The 14,730-nt window shown below is 40.1% G+C and overlaps 1 protein-coding gene across 5 annotated transcripts in view; it reads right to left on the bottom strand.

Annotated features, from left to right (window-relative positions):
- Positions 1-14,730, bottom strand: part of spata17 (spermatogenesis associated 17) — a 327,736-nt gene that overhangs the window by 125,013 nt on the left and 187,993 nt on the right. For 4 of the 5 annotated variants that reach the window (XM_069931274.1, XM_069931275.1, XM_069931276.1 and 1 more), the window contains one exon: positions 4,114-4,246. The exons of the other annotated variant lie outside the window; for it this stretch is intronic. In XM_069931274.1, coding sequence (XP_069787375.1) covers positions 4,114-4,246 — 133 coding nt within the window. The remainder of the gene's footprint in view (positions 1-4,113; positions 4,247-14,730) is intronic. 5 annotated transcript variants of the gene reach the window in all.

Here is a 14,730-nt window from a genome sequence, read left to right on the forward strand (position 1 = left end):
TCGTTTGTGGCTGACAAGTCCGATGCGGGACAGGCAGACACGGCTGCAGCGGTTGCAGGGGAAAATTGGTGGGTTGGGGTTGGGTGTTGGGTTTTTCCTCCTTTGTCTTTTGTCAGTGAGGTGGGCTCTGCGGTCTTCTTCAAAGGAGGTTGCTGCCCGCCAAACTGTGAGGCGCCAAGATGCACGGTTTGAGGTGATATCAGCCCACGGGCGGTGGTCAATGTGGCAGGCACCAAGAGATTTCTTTAGGCAGTCCTTGTACCTTTTCTTTGGTGGCCCTCTGTCACGGTGGCCAGTGGAGAGCTCGCCATATAACACGATCTTGGGAAGGCGATGGTCCTCCATTCTGGAGACGTGACCCATCCAGCGCAGCTGGATCTTCAGCAGTGTGGACTCGATGCTGTCGACCTCTGCCATCTCGAGTACTTCGACGTTAGGGGTGTAAGCGCTCCAATGGATGTCTATTCTAGATGAAGGGTAAAAGGTTGCATTTCCATTTTGCGTAATCCATATACGTTGTGCACTCAAGGAATACCTTAAAGGTCTTTGAGCTTCCAGGTCAAAATAAGAGTTCTAAGATAGTAATTTTGCCCGGACAATGGCAAAAATTAGAAGATGGACAGTACCTTGAAGAATAATGCAATGTTGTCTACTGAAAGCATATTTCATCTCAATCAACATGTAAAAGTACAATTATCCATAACCAAAGCTTGCTTCACAGCTGTAAAGTTCAGCTGTAATGATCCCTGCACATTGCACTTGCACATCAATTCTGATAATCATAATCACGGTCGTTAAGCCGAATGTTCATTACTGTCAGGATGCGAGTGACAGCAGTTTCAATCATCAGCTGCAATGGGCAGACTGTCATAGTCGCACCCATGTTTCTGCACCTAGTGATTTGTAACATTAAATCCATGATCAATTCTACTTCCCACTCTATTTTAGAACTATTGATGAAGAAAGGTTGACTTAATGTTCTACATTATATACTAAAATAATTTCCTTCTGATTTGTTTTTATGTTTTTTATCCTCAGTGAGTGGTTAACTGAAATCTTTCAATAGCGAGTTTCACTGTTTTACGGTTTCATGTGAAAACATGCTAGTGCTTTTAAAATGTAATTTTTTTCAGAACTTTACTCTTTTGGTGAAGCAGCCAACTTTGCATCTGAATATTTTACATATCAATAACACTCACTACTGGTCTATTTACCCAGTTCTTGATGTTCATACCAAGGATTGTGAATAAAGATGAAGTTTTCTGCTGCAACAAATAAAATGCTAAGATACACAGTTACATTTTCAATATAATCATGCTCGAAATACAGGAAAGTACAGAAAGTAACTTTTGGCACCATGAAATAAATTAGTAACAGGTTCAGTACTTAGTGATTAAAAAAATGTTCCTAACTCATATCTGTGCATTGTTCCCAGTTTGTCATTTACAACTCATAATATTGAAAAGCCATCTTAATTCAAAGAAATTTTGCTCTCAAATTTATTAATTTGATAATTTCTAAAGAAACAATAGACAGAAGATACATGAGCTTGGAAGCATGAACCTCCCACTTCAAGAACAATTTCTTTCCTGCTCTTGTCAGATTTTTGCATGGACTTCTCATTGATTTAAAAAAAAAGGATGTCCTTGCAGTTTGAACTGTGTTTTTCTCTATACTTTGCACTTGTAGCACTATACCCTGCACTCTTTGCATAGAAAGCAGTGCAAAAAAAAGTAATAAAAATGCAGGTGTAGTGTTACAGAAAGTCAAAGAGTACAAGTTGACAATGTACAAGTTGACTTGCCTGGATAGCAAGTAAAGCAGAGAAAAACAAATCTGCACTCTGTGGGTCAAAGCTGGAATTTTCAGTTGCCAGCTATTTTACTTCCCCTCAGAATTCCCACATAGACCTTCTTGACCTCATCCTTTGCCAGTGTAAGGCTAAATGTAAATTAGATTAACATATTATATTCCTTAAACCTAATGTCATAACATTGAATTTTCCACTTTTTACTTGGTTCCATTGTGTCTACCTCTCATTTACCTGATCCTGTTCTCATATTTCTCTCTAGCTTCCCCCCATCCTCCTATAAGTCCCTTTCCTTCCTGTCTCTCCTACACTCCCACCTATGGATGTCCAGTACCCTATCATTAGGTGGCCCCATTCAAGCCCTCTGCTCTCTTTTTACTCCACTGAGATCCTTAATATTTCCTCCTCCCATTTTAGTCTAAAATATTGACTGACCCTAACTATCTCACTTGTTGAGTCTCTTCAGCCTCTGTTTGGTAACTCAAAGCTTTTCACTGTTTCCATGTACAAGTGACAATCCACAATTCAAACAACTCAATAAATAAATTCATTTGAATTGTTCAAATAAATTAATTAATAGAATTCTCCAAGGTATTTTATAATTTACCACTATATTATCCAGCTTGACTCCTTCACATTCACATCATTCAAGTCCAAGATTTTGTATCGTGAATTTTTTTCAAATTGCTTTGGCAATAGCTAGAAAATGTATTGCTATAACTTGGAAGTCAGATATTGATTTGGGAATGGATAGATGGCATGCGGAAGTTTGGAGTTGTATTCCACTTGAGAAAATTACTTATAATTTAAGAGATAAGTACCATATATTTTGGAAAATATGGTGTTCATATTTATAAAGTGTGGGTATTAATTTTTAAATTAATCTCAAACATTCCCTTTATCTTATAGGTATCCATATATATGTATTATAAGATTCCAAAAAGTGAAGTACTCCTGTTGTGATTCTCTTGTCCTGTTCATTTTCTCTTTTCTTGTGTTTGTAGGAGATTGGGGGGTGGAGAATGTGGGGGGGGGGGGGCTGGTGGAGGTTTATCTTATGTTATTTTGTTTTTATTATATACATGTTCCACATGCATTTGGATTGAATTAGAAATATTTTAAATGTTTATTTTATGGTTTTAAATTTTAAACAATATATTAAAAAAAGTCAGATTTTTTTTGATGAGCAAACACAGGAGTAGATTTTACAATTTCCAACATTTTAATGATGCTCATCCATTTTTTTTTACTTTTAATTATTCTGAGCAGTTTCTAACACAAATGCAGTGGACCATGGGTATCAATGAAGCAGGAAACTATGTTGCAATTTTACTGTATCTTAAAAAGTGAAATGCTAATCTTCTTAACAATCATCATGTAAGCAGATAAGTCACAATAAGTGTCAAATTATGTTTACCATTTATCTATTCTTCGCTCTGTTATGTTTTAACAGAAATGCGAGTTCAAGTAAATAAGTTGATAGAGATATATTTTTGCAGTGATAAAATATAAAATTCTCAAAGGGAAACCAAACATCAATTTCTCCAGCACAATAACGGATGTCTATTGACAATGATCTCCATCATAATTTCCTGAAATGTTTTCCATCAGTAACTAAAATTCTTGTTTAGCTGAAAGAGTATTCATATTTTGTGCCTTTCTCCAAATGTTTCTTGGATATGAGTTAAATGAATGAAATATATATTGCTAAAGTAAGTTAAACATCACTCATCACTCTGGCTGTCTGGGGAAAGCTTGTGTGACTAAGTGGAGGTGATGCTGTCAAATGAACATGTGCACCTTTGACTGAGCTGAGTTTTCTTTCATTCTCTCTAAATTTTGTATTAAACCCCTTCAAAATGATGTTTGTGTGCACTTATGGACATACCATGCACACACTCACCCAAACACATTTCACTTTCTGAAAGAAAATGCATAATTCAAATGATGCTTGCTGTTAAATATTAAATTTCTAAACATTATCAGAGCTTATTTTGCTAATGTCGAAATTGCAATTGGAGGACAAATTGACCTATAGGGAAAGAGTACATCCTTTTACTCTCATCTTCAGAGTTATAGATATTGCTAACAAGCAATGTTTCTTCAATAAAACAATAATCCATTTGAAATTACAATTCAAAAATATCCATTGATTTTTTTGCTTAGTTTATTTATATTTTAAAAAATTCTATCAAATTACATTTTCATGATTAATATAAATGTTAAGAAACTCTAACAATCAATCATTACTATTGTAGAAAGCTACATATAAAGTGAACAGTGATACATTGCTGCTTGCCTACCTTATTCATAATTGGAGTGTCTTCAGTTGCTCTGAAGTGCTTAGTTCCATAAGCAATCGGTCCATACTTGGTGCTAGTATGCAGGAGTGGCTCATAGGTTTTTAAATTATTTGTGCAGCTGAAAGGTAGGAACCTATAAGGAATTAAGACAAAAATATTGACAATATGATCTGAATAAAAATTATTATTTTTTTTTTATCAGTAAATAATAGCCTTGCTCTTGCTCTTAAACCCTGGCACATCTGAGTGGAGATTCTACATCATGTTAGTTTGGTAATTGGATCTTGTTTTTTTTCATCACCTATGATTTGATGATTTCAAAGGAGATTAAGACTGCAGGGGGAAAAAAATTACAAGAAGAAAGTAAAGTCTTTTCATAATTTTCTTATGTTTTGTTGAATGATTTTAATCGTTAATAATTGTTTTTAAATATTTAAATTTATACAGGGTATTATGAAGTGTTGAAATATTTTTAATAATTGTATGTGTTTCTGAATGCCAGTCATCAACGTTTTCAGGGGTATTTAAGGATGAGGCTTCTCCATTGCATCTGGAACAGACAAGTCTGGTTGTGGAGTTATTTTAGTCAATATTGTATACATCAGGCCTATACCATAAAAATCTAGGTCAGTCTCAAAATGGCAACATGCTTAAACTGTTGAAGTGGAATGTTGAAATACAATGATGGAATGTTTGTCAAACATCTGATTCACCAGGTTTCTCAATTCAGAGAAAAGAAGGTCAGCTTCTGCTTACCGTTTTGCAAAATTATTAGAACCATTGAGTCCTAAAGCACAGAAATGGGCTTTTGGCCTATCTTGTCCATGGTGACAAAGTTACTTTTATTTGCCTATAGTTTGTCCTATTTTGTATAAACTTTTTCTTCCCAAGTACACATTTAGATATCTATTGAATGAGACAACTGTCACAGCTATTATGACTTGCTCTAACAGCTTCTTCCATATATCTACCACCCTCAGTGTGAAGTAAATGTCCCTCAGGCCCCTTTTATGCTAGTGCTTTTACTAGGGTGCAGTGCTAATTTTTTAGGTGCTGGAGCTCACCAAAAATGGCAACAAGGAGGAGCCAGAGCCACCCCATGAGGTGCCTAGAGCGATCCCATGAGATGCCGGAGCTTCCCCCTGAGGTGCCGGAGCGGCGCTCTGGTGAGCTGCAGCAGCACTGCACCCTTGCTTTTAAATCTTTCCCCCTCACCTTAAATCTATGCCAGCTAGTTTTGGATTCACTTAAGCTTGAAAAAAGGAGCATGACTCCTAAGCTATAGGGAGAAAAGTCCCAGCTTATTCAAGCCAACCAATCCTTGCAACATTCTCATGAATCTTTTCTACCCCATTTCCAGGTTAATGGTATCTATCATCTAGATGGGTGGCCAAGACTGCTCACAAAACTTTCAAGTACAGTCTCATTATCATCTTGCAGAGTTACATCATGACCTTCCTGCTCCTACACTCAGTGTCCCGACTGATGAAGGAAAGTGTGCCAAATACCTTTTTCACCACCCTGTCTAGAGGCATCACCACTTTCAGGAACTATGTATCTACAACTATGTATCCCAAGTTCTTTTGTTCTTCAACACTCCCCAGGGTCCTGTGTAAGTCCTACCTTGGCTTAACCTACCATTGTGTTAAAATTCAATCTGACTTTCCTTGGTCCACTTACCCAGTTCAACAAAATCCTGTTGTCATCTTAGATAATTTTCCTCACTGTCCATGATACCACCAATTTTGGTGTCAAACGCAAACCTATTACCCATGCTAAGTGGAGTTATATAAATTTATAAAATATTGTGATATAAACTTATTACAGAGCCAACTCCTGCTTTTAGTTCTTAAGATATATTATAGATAGGGTAAATACAAAGGACCCTTGCCTCTTAACAGGAAGAACCAAAAATTTAAATGAAACAATAAAAGAATTAGAGAGAGATGGGAAATAATTATTTCATTCAACTAAAGGTCTAGGTTTAGAACTAATTACCTGAAAAAGTGATGGAAGCCAAAACCCTCATCTCATTTAAAAAGTATTTTGATGAATACTTGAAGAGCCATTCCTTGAGGCATTATTAGCTAAAGACTGGGAAACCTAAAGTCAGTTTGGGCAACTGGCTTTCTTCTTTACTGTAAATCCTTATGATTCTGTGGACAAATGAGCTCAATTCCAGAGTGTGATTGTCCTTCATATTCAATAAGCATTTGATTGAGTACAATAAGTAAAATGGAAGCTAATGGGAATCCAGGGAGAAACTCTTCATTGACTCAGCCCACAGAAAGATAATTGTCATTACCAGAGATTAACTATCTCAGATTTAGTAGAGTATTTTATAAGCTCCTTATAACAATATCTTTGTTGCAACCATTTTAAAATGAAGGATATCCCCTTTATCATCAGCAGGAAATGTCTACAGATAATTTGCAGACCTCAAGTATGAACTGATGAATAGAAAGTAGTAGGTATATCACGAGTTTCATACAATGACTTCATCCACTCGGTCCTCATCTGCATATCCTCCATTATCCAGAAATCTGCCCTGGCCCCCTCCACCATCTCACGCACAAGAACAGGATTCCCCTTGTCCTCACTTACCATCCCACCAGCCTCTGTACCGAACATATCATCCTTTCTCATTTCTGCCGCCTACCACATGATACCATCACAAGATACATCTTTTCCTCTCTCTTCTCTGGACCTCTCCCTCCTTGACTCCCTTGTTCAATCCTCCCTTCCCACCAATTGCCCCCTTAACATCTGCTGACACTACAGGAAGTGCTACACTTGCACCCACACCTCCTTATTAACCACCATTTGTGGCCCCAAACTGTTCTTCCAAGTGAAGCAACCCTTGCAAATCTGCAGGGATCATCTATTGTATCTGGTGATCCCATGGTGGTCTCCTCTACATTGGAGAGATCATTGACTGAAACTTAAATGAAGGCATACAATTACTTTGGCTTCAAGATATCATGCAATAATTGCTTTCCCACATGACCACTCACCCTCACCCTTTTCTAGCACAAACAAGTGAGAAACTAAATGATGGGATTTTTCTCTTGAATTATTAATCTCCTGAAGTCTACAGGTCAATAACAAGGGTGATGCACAATCTGGCAACCATGCTCCCTTTAAACACACCTAGTCCACTGGAAAATCTACCACATTACGGCAATGTGTAAAAAAGTAAAATAAAAGCATGTGGAATATCATTAGGAAAAACATCTGCTTGTTTGTTACCAATAAAATACCAACTGTACTGAATTTCTGGAGTTTTACAGTGTATGTTAAACTTAAAAATAAAGTACAACATATATTCATGTTTCTTTCTATTTCTAGATGTAGCTGTGGAGTCGTTTTATACAACATATGTATGTATATTTGGTGAGGGTGTGTGATAATAGTTTATTTTGCTTTTTATTTGTGACAATAATGGTATTTTTGAACAGCAGTGAATGATGTGCTGCACAACTGAGTTATATTGTTCAAAATGAAATGCGATTTTATCTTTTGATTTGACATGCCACATTATGTTGAAGGTATAGCAAACACAGAAACAGTCTACTTCTATTATCATTTAAAAAATTTGGAGATGAATCATAAATAAAGCATAAGTATTATTTTCCCAATTCTAGATATGCTTTAAATAAAAATGATTTATTTTGCATTAGTAGCAAAAAATTATGATACCATCATCTTGTCACCACAAAACATTATCTTTTGTTATGCATTTAATAGGATTCAAAAGCACCTCCGAATTACTTCCTACATTAAAGGTTCTATGTAAACGCAAGTTGTTGTAGTCAGCAGAAAACCATTCCTGCCACCCTGCCTGAAGTGCCATCAATGTGGGTGGGATGAGTAAGTGTGGTTGTGCTTTCCCACCCACCAACAGACTGACCCTATTTCACTGGCTGCCCGCACGACAGTGACGGATGCTGTGGGCCCATGAGAAGACCTTTAATAACTCACTGGTGACTTTGTCATTCATGAGTTATTAGGTCATTCTCACTCGTGGAATAAACTGGCTACTTCATTGTCCCTCTTGTGTATTCTCTATTTATTAGGTTTGCAGAAATAGACACAATAGTAGTTTATAAAAACTAAGAAACCAGGAAAATTATTCCAATGGTAGAGGAAGATAGGAGATGAATGATTATTAGGCAATCAGAATGGGGTTACAAAGACACAACCTTCCACAAAGAGATCTGTATTCCTGGGGAAAGAGAAAGGAAATATCACTTTTAATATTCAGGGTAGAAGAACATTTTTGGAGTCAATTTCAACCAGATACACCTATAAACTATGTAAATAGAGATTAAAAAAAGAACAAGGGAATGAATTTTGCTTAATATAATTTTAAATAGTGTTGCAAATGCCACACAACACCTTGAAGAAGTAGCAATGATTCAAAAGAAAATTTTGAATTATGAGTGGGATTTAACAGAAAGGTTATGACATAAAGGTGTGGTATTGTGTAAACAATAGAATTCTAGGAAGACTGCCAAATGTTAATTAAAGTGTATGTTGATTTTTCAAATTACACCCTGGACACTTAGCTGGGGGTATTCTATAAACAGATTTAACCAACATGAAAAGGTGGAGTGTCAGAGGAGTTCTCAATACCATTGGGCTTGACGATGCTGATGTTGCTAAAGAAAGAATAGGTTCACATGTGACAAAACCAAACTTACTAAACATTTTAACTTCAAAAGAGAGTTCATTACCTCTGAAAGTTGAACACTTCATATAACCATCTAACCATTTACGGAGTGGAAACAGGTGATATGGATCGATTTTTAGTTACAAAAAACTTTCTGCACACTTTCCAAGTAAATATTCTGATGGCTAAAATAATGCCAAATTATTATAATACGGTAAAAATCCCTGGCATCTGGCACCAACGGGGATTGGAAGATGGCAGATAAGTCAATTTCCTGGTTGCTTGAGACTGTGTGTTGTGTGAGGCACACCAATTTTAAACTTTCGTATATTTTACCTATTTATTTTCCGCAATTTATTTGCCGGTTGCTTGAATTCTGGATAACAGAGATTTTACTGTATCTTATAAAATATATTCCATTGAAGCATTTATATTACTTTAATTGGATTAATCAACACAATTCCTTTCTTGAAAGGGAAACTGTTAAAAATATTATCATAGTAAATAAATAATTTAACAAAAAAATAAAAAAGATTGGAAGCAACATGACTTGCTTGTTTTTTTTTTGGTAGTCCAGTGATGTGTTCAGTTTCTTAGCTGGATAAGAATAAGATTCCAATGTATTGGGAGGTAAAATATATTACTAGCAAGACTTTTAAAGACAGATTTATGAAATTTATGAAATTTCAGCTGAGTCTGCACATTTTTTTGTGTTGCCAGCACTTTGACTATTCCTTAGCAATTTTGATACTTCAAATATTTTACCTTGACTAACTTTAAGAATAGTCATGTAAGAATAACAAAATAGATCCACATACCAGATCTCAGATTTATTGCCAGAATACACACATGACATCACATACAACCTTGAGATTCTTTTTCCTGTGGGCCAAGCAGATTTGCCACTTATTGGTAGTGCAAATTTAAAAAAAACTTTACACAGCATATACACGTAAACAAATAAAGAACAGTAACAGATAATGAATGTAAACAAACTGTGCAATACAGAGTATAAAAAAATCAGTAAATTGCAGAATAAGAAACCTTAAATAAGTCCCTGATTGAGTTGGTTGAGGAGTCCGATGGTGCAGGTGTAGCAACTGCTCCTGAACCTGGTGGGGCAAGTCTTGTGGCACCTATAGCTCTTTCCTGATGGCAGCAGTGAGAACAGAGCATGTGATGGGTGGTGTGGAACCTTATCTGATGATTGCTGGTGCTCTCCAATGGCAGCATTCCCTGTAGAAGTTTGCGATGGTGGGGAGGGCTTTGCCTGTGATGACCTGGACTGTGTCCACTACATTTTGAAGGGTTTTACACTCAGGGGGATTGGTGTTCCCCAGACCAGTCCATGATGCAGCCGGTCAGCACACTTTCTACCACACATCTATGGAAATATGCCAGGGTTTCTGGTGCCGTCAAACTCCACAAACTCCTAAGGAAGGATAGGCACTAATAGTGCTTTCTTCATGATACAATTAGATTGTTGGGCCAGGAAAGATCACCAAGATAGTGACTCCCAAGAACATGCGTTTGCTCACCCTCTCCACCTCTGATTCCCCAATGATCACTGGATTGTATACCACTGGTTTTCCCTTCCTAAAGTCAACAATCAGCTCCTTAGTTTTGGTGATATTAAGTGCAAGATTGAAATCTTGGTTGAACAGTGAACCAACAACAATCTCCGTCCTGTATGTGGACTGATCACCTTTCTTCATACAGGTACAAAATCCTTTATCCGGAACCTTTGGGGGACAGTGTGTTCTGAATTTCGGATTTTTCTGGATTTCGGAAAGCCCACCCGAATTGTGCTGCCGTATCCACCCTTCCAGTCGCCCAGCCGTCTCCTTCAACCACCAGTCCCTTGGCCATCTCCCCCAACTGTGGACCCTTGTCCACCCAGTCGTCTCCGGTCCCTCAGCCATGGTCCCTCGGCCGCCCAGTCGTCTCCCCCAACCACGGTCCCTTGGCTGTCCGGCCATCTCCCCAAACCGCCAGTCCCTCGGCCGCCTCTCCTAACTGCTGGTCCCTTGGCTGCCTGGCCTTCTCCCCAAACCACCAGTCCCTCAGCCACCTCCCCCAACCGTCAGTCCCTCGGCCGTCTCCCCCAATCACGGTTTCTCAGCCATCTCCCCCAACCGCCCGTCCCTAGGTAATCTGGCCACCTCCCCCAACCGCCGGTCCCTCGGCCACCTCCCCCAATTTCCAGTCCCTCGGCCGTCTCCCCAAACTGCGAACCCTCGGCCGCCCAGGAGTCTCCTCCAACTGCCGGTCCCTCAGTCGCCTCCCCCAACCGCCAGTCCCCACTTGCTGGATTTTGGAGCTTTCCGGATTTTAGATGTCTGGATAAAGGATCATGTACATGTACAACCCATTATCGTGGTATTGTCAGCAAATTTGTAGATGGTGTTATTGTTATACCAAGCCACACAGTTGTAGATGTAAAATGAGTAGAGCAGAAGGCTAAGAATGCAGCCCTGTGGTGCTCTGGCCCTTATGGAGATTGTGAAGGTGTTGATCTTATCAGTCCTCACTGATTGTGGTCTGGAGGTGAGGATATCGATGATCCATTAACACAGTAGGGCAATGAGTCCAAGGTCTTGCAGTTTGCTGGTCAGTTTTGAGGGGATGATGGTGCTAAATGCCAAACTGTAGTCAATAAAGACTTCTGAAAAGAGGGTTGGTGCGAGAATACAGCCTTGCTTCACGCCATTGTTAATGGAGAAGGATTCAGAGAGCTCATTGCTGTATCTGACCCGACCTTGTTGGTTTTCGTGCAGTTGGATAACCATGTTGAGGAACTTTGGGGGGCATCCGATGCATTTTAGTATTTGCCAAAGCCCTTTCCTGCTCACGGTGTCGAAGGCTTTGGTGAGGTCAACAAAGGTGATGTAGAGTCCTTTGTTTTGTTCTCTGCACTTATGCTGAACCAAGCCATGAAAGACCTCAACAATGAAGACGCTGTTTACATCCGGTACCGCACGGATGGCAGTCTCTTCAATCTGAGGCGCCTGCAAGCTCACACCAAGACACAAGAGAAACTTGTCCGTGAACTACTCTTTGCAGACGATGCCACTTTAGTTGCCCATTCAGAGCCAGCTCTTCAGCGCTTGACGTCCTGCTTTGCGGAAACTGCCAAAATGTTTGGCCTGGTAGTCAGCCTGAAGAAAACTGAGGTCCTCCATCAGCCAGCTCCCCACCATGACTACCAGCCCCCCCACATCTCCATCGGGCACACAAAACTCAAAACGGTCAACCAGTTTACCTATCTCGGCTGCACCATTTCATCAGATGCAAGGATCGACAACGAGATAGACAACAGACTCGCCAAGGCAAATAGCGCCTTTGGAAGACTACACAAAAGAGTCTGGAAAAACAACCAACTGAAAAACCTCACAAAGATAAGCGTATACAGAGCCGTTGTCATACCCACACTCCTGTTCGGCTCCGAATCATGGGTCTCTACCGGCATCACCTACGGCTCCTAGAACGCTTCCACCAGCGTCGTCTCCGCTCCATCCTCAACATTCATTGGAATGACTTCATCACCAACATTGAAGTACTCAAGATGGCAGAGGTCGACAGCATCGAGTCCACACTGCTGAAGAGTCAGCTGCGCTGGGTGGGTCACGTCTTCAGAATGGAGGACCATCGCCTTCCCAAGATCGTGTTATATGGCGAGCTCTCCACTGGCCACCGTGACAGAGGTGCACCAAAGAAGAGGTACAAGGACTGCCTAAAGAAATCTCTTGGTGCCTGCCACATTGACCACCGCCAGTGGGCTGATATCGCCTCAAACCGTGCATCTTGGCGCCTCACAGTTCGGTGGGCAGCAACCTCCTTTGAAGAAGACCGCAGAGCCCACCTCACTGACAAAAGGCAAAGGAGGAAAAACCCAACACCCAACCCCAACCAACCAATTTTCCCCTGCAACCGCTGCAACCGTGTCTGCCTGTCCCGCATCGGACTTGTCAGCCACAAACGAGCCTGCAGCTGACGTGGACATTTACCTCCTCCATAAATCTTCGTCCGCGAAGCCAAGCCAAAGAAAAAAGAAGAGTCAATAAAGAGCACCTTGATGAATGCTTCTTTACTGTCCACATGTTCCAGGGTTTAGTGTAGAGCCCGTGAGATGGGATCCACTGTAGACCTGTTACTATGATGGGTGAACTGGAACGTATCCATGTCACCGCTCAGACAGGAGCTGATCTGCTTCACGCTAGCCTTTCAAAACACTGTTGATGTAAGTGCTACTGGTTGATAGTCATGAAGGCAAGTTACTGCACTCTTCTTAACAACTGATATGATTGATGCCTGTTTGAAACAGGTGGGTACCATGCCCTTCCAGAGTGATATGCTAACGATAACCATGAATACATTGGTAAGTTGGTCAGCACAGATTTTTAATACTTGCCCACGTACTCCAACTGGGCCATATGCTTTCATCGGATTCACTCTCCAGAAGGTAGAACACACGTCATCCTCAGATACCATATAAGGTAAGTAAAGTTTATATTCCATATATTTATTATATAAGAACACAAAACTAAAATAAAATTTGATGGGCTAGAGTTTTCTTGGATTTTCAGAGGACTAGAAAATTGTTGCTGAGCCATAAGACTTTAACAGGGTAGCATGGTTAACATAGCTGTTAGGGTAAAACTACAGCAGCAGCTGCAACCCGGTTCAAATCTGGTGCTAAATGTAAGGAGATTGCATGTTCTCCCCAAGTCCGTGTGAGTTTCCTCAAGGTGCTTCGATTTCCTCGAACCCTCAAAAAATGAAGGGCATTTGTTGATATATCTGTGCAAAATGAAAGAGAGGTAACTTTTCATATCCCTCTTGTTATGTTGTAGGAGGGTGGGAGAGGGAAATCTTAAATGATAAATCTGAGGTAATTGTGGAAATAAGCTGTAAACAAGGTAATCGGGTCAAAGAGTGGATGGAAGCAATTTGAGGGTGGAAATATTGACAAAAGAACATTGACAAAAAGAAGCAGGACTGGCAGGGAAGATGAGGTGCTGCTCCTCAAGTTTGCTTTGTTATTCACTGTCACACCGAGAGATGCAATCACATTTGGAGTGGGTCAGAGAATTAAAGTCTCATCATGAGCTGCCTCATCTTCCATGTGAGTACGTCCCAGCGGTTTGGACTCAATACTCGACAACTTCAGGTATATTGATTTCTTTGTATCAATTAAATGCATTACCTCACACTTGCTGCACTTGCCCTTTTTTGTCTATCATTTTAACTAGAAGTGGACTAGAAGTGGAGCACATGCCGAGCTTGACTTGCTACATATGTGTTCCTGGTCTGCATTTCATAACTCCCACATGTATTTATTCATTCTCTCCCGAACTGCTCCTCGTCACTCACTGACAAGATAAACTTGTTTACATTGAGCAGCAGCCACAAGGAATTCTGCCTTTCAAGCAGTTGCATATGGATAGTGCAGGGCATTCATGTCAGTGAAGATCCCAAAGTAGTGTCCCAAAGTTATCAACTTTTGGAGTCTTTGTCATCCATGATACAAATCCCCTGTTTCCATTTTTTTATATAAAAATTAAAATGTACCTTGCACAATAATGTGGAGTTATGCAATTCTAGCATTTAGGCAATTGTAGCAGCCCGTGCCAGGAGACGTGGACCGGCTGAGAAAATGGCCGACGAAAGTGGTGACTGTGCAGACCTGGGGGTGACACCTGCCATCATCCCAGGTGACCTCCCACATGGTGGGAAGAGAGCGAGCTGTGGCGGGAATGCCAGCCAATCCCAAGCTGGCACTTCGGTGATGCGGTGCCCTGACACCAGCACCTGGGGCCAGTGCAATAAACTAGTCTCGACTTCAAGGCTATGGTGTGCATGTCATTCTTCTCCATGTCCGCATAGCGCGAACGCTACATTGGTGACTCTGACAGATCCAACCGGCAGTTGGACCTGAAGATGAT

Source organism: Narcine bancroftii, chromosome 4 (assembly GCF_036971445.1).
Source record: "Narcine bancroftii isolate sNarBan1 chromosome 4, sNarBan1.hap1, whole genome shotgun sequence".
In the NCBI taxonomy this organism is placed as follows: Eukaryota; Metazoa; Chordata; class Chondrichthyes; order Torpediniformes; family Narcinidae; genus Narcine; species Narcine bancroftii.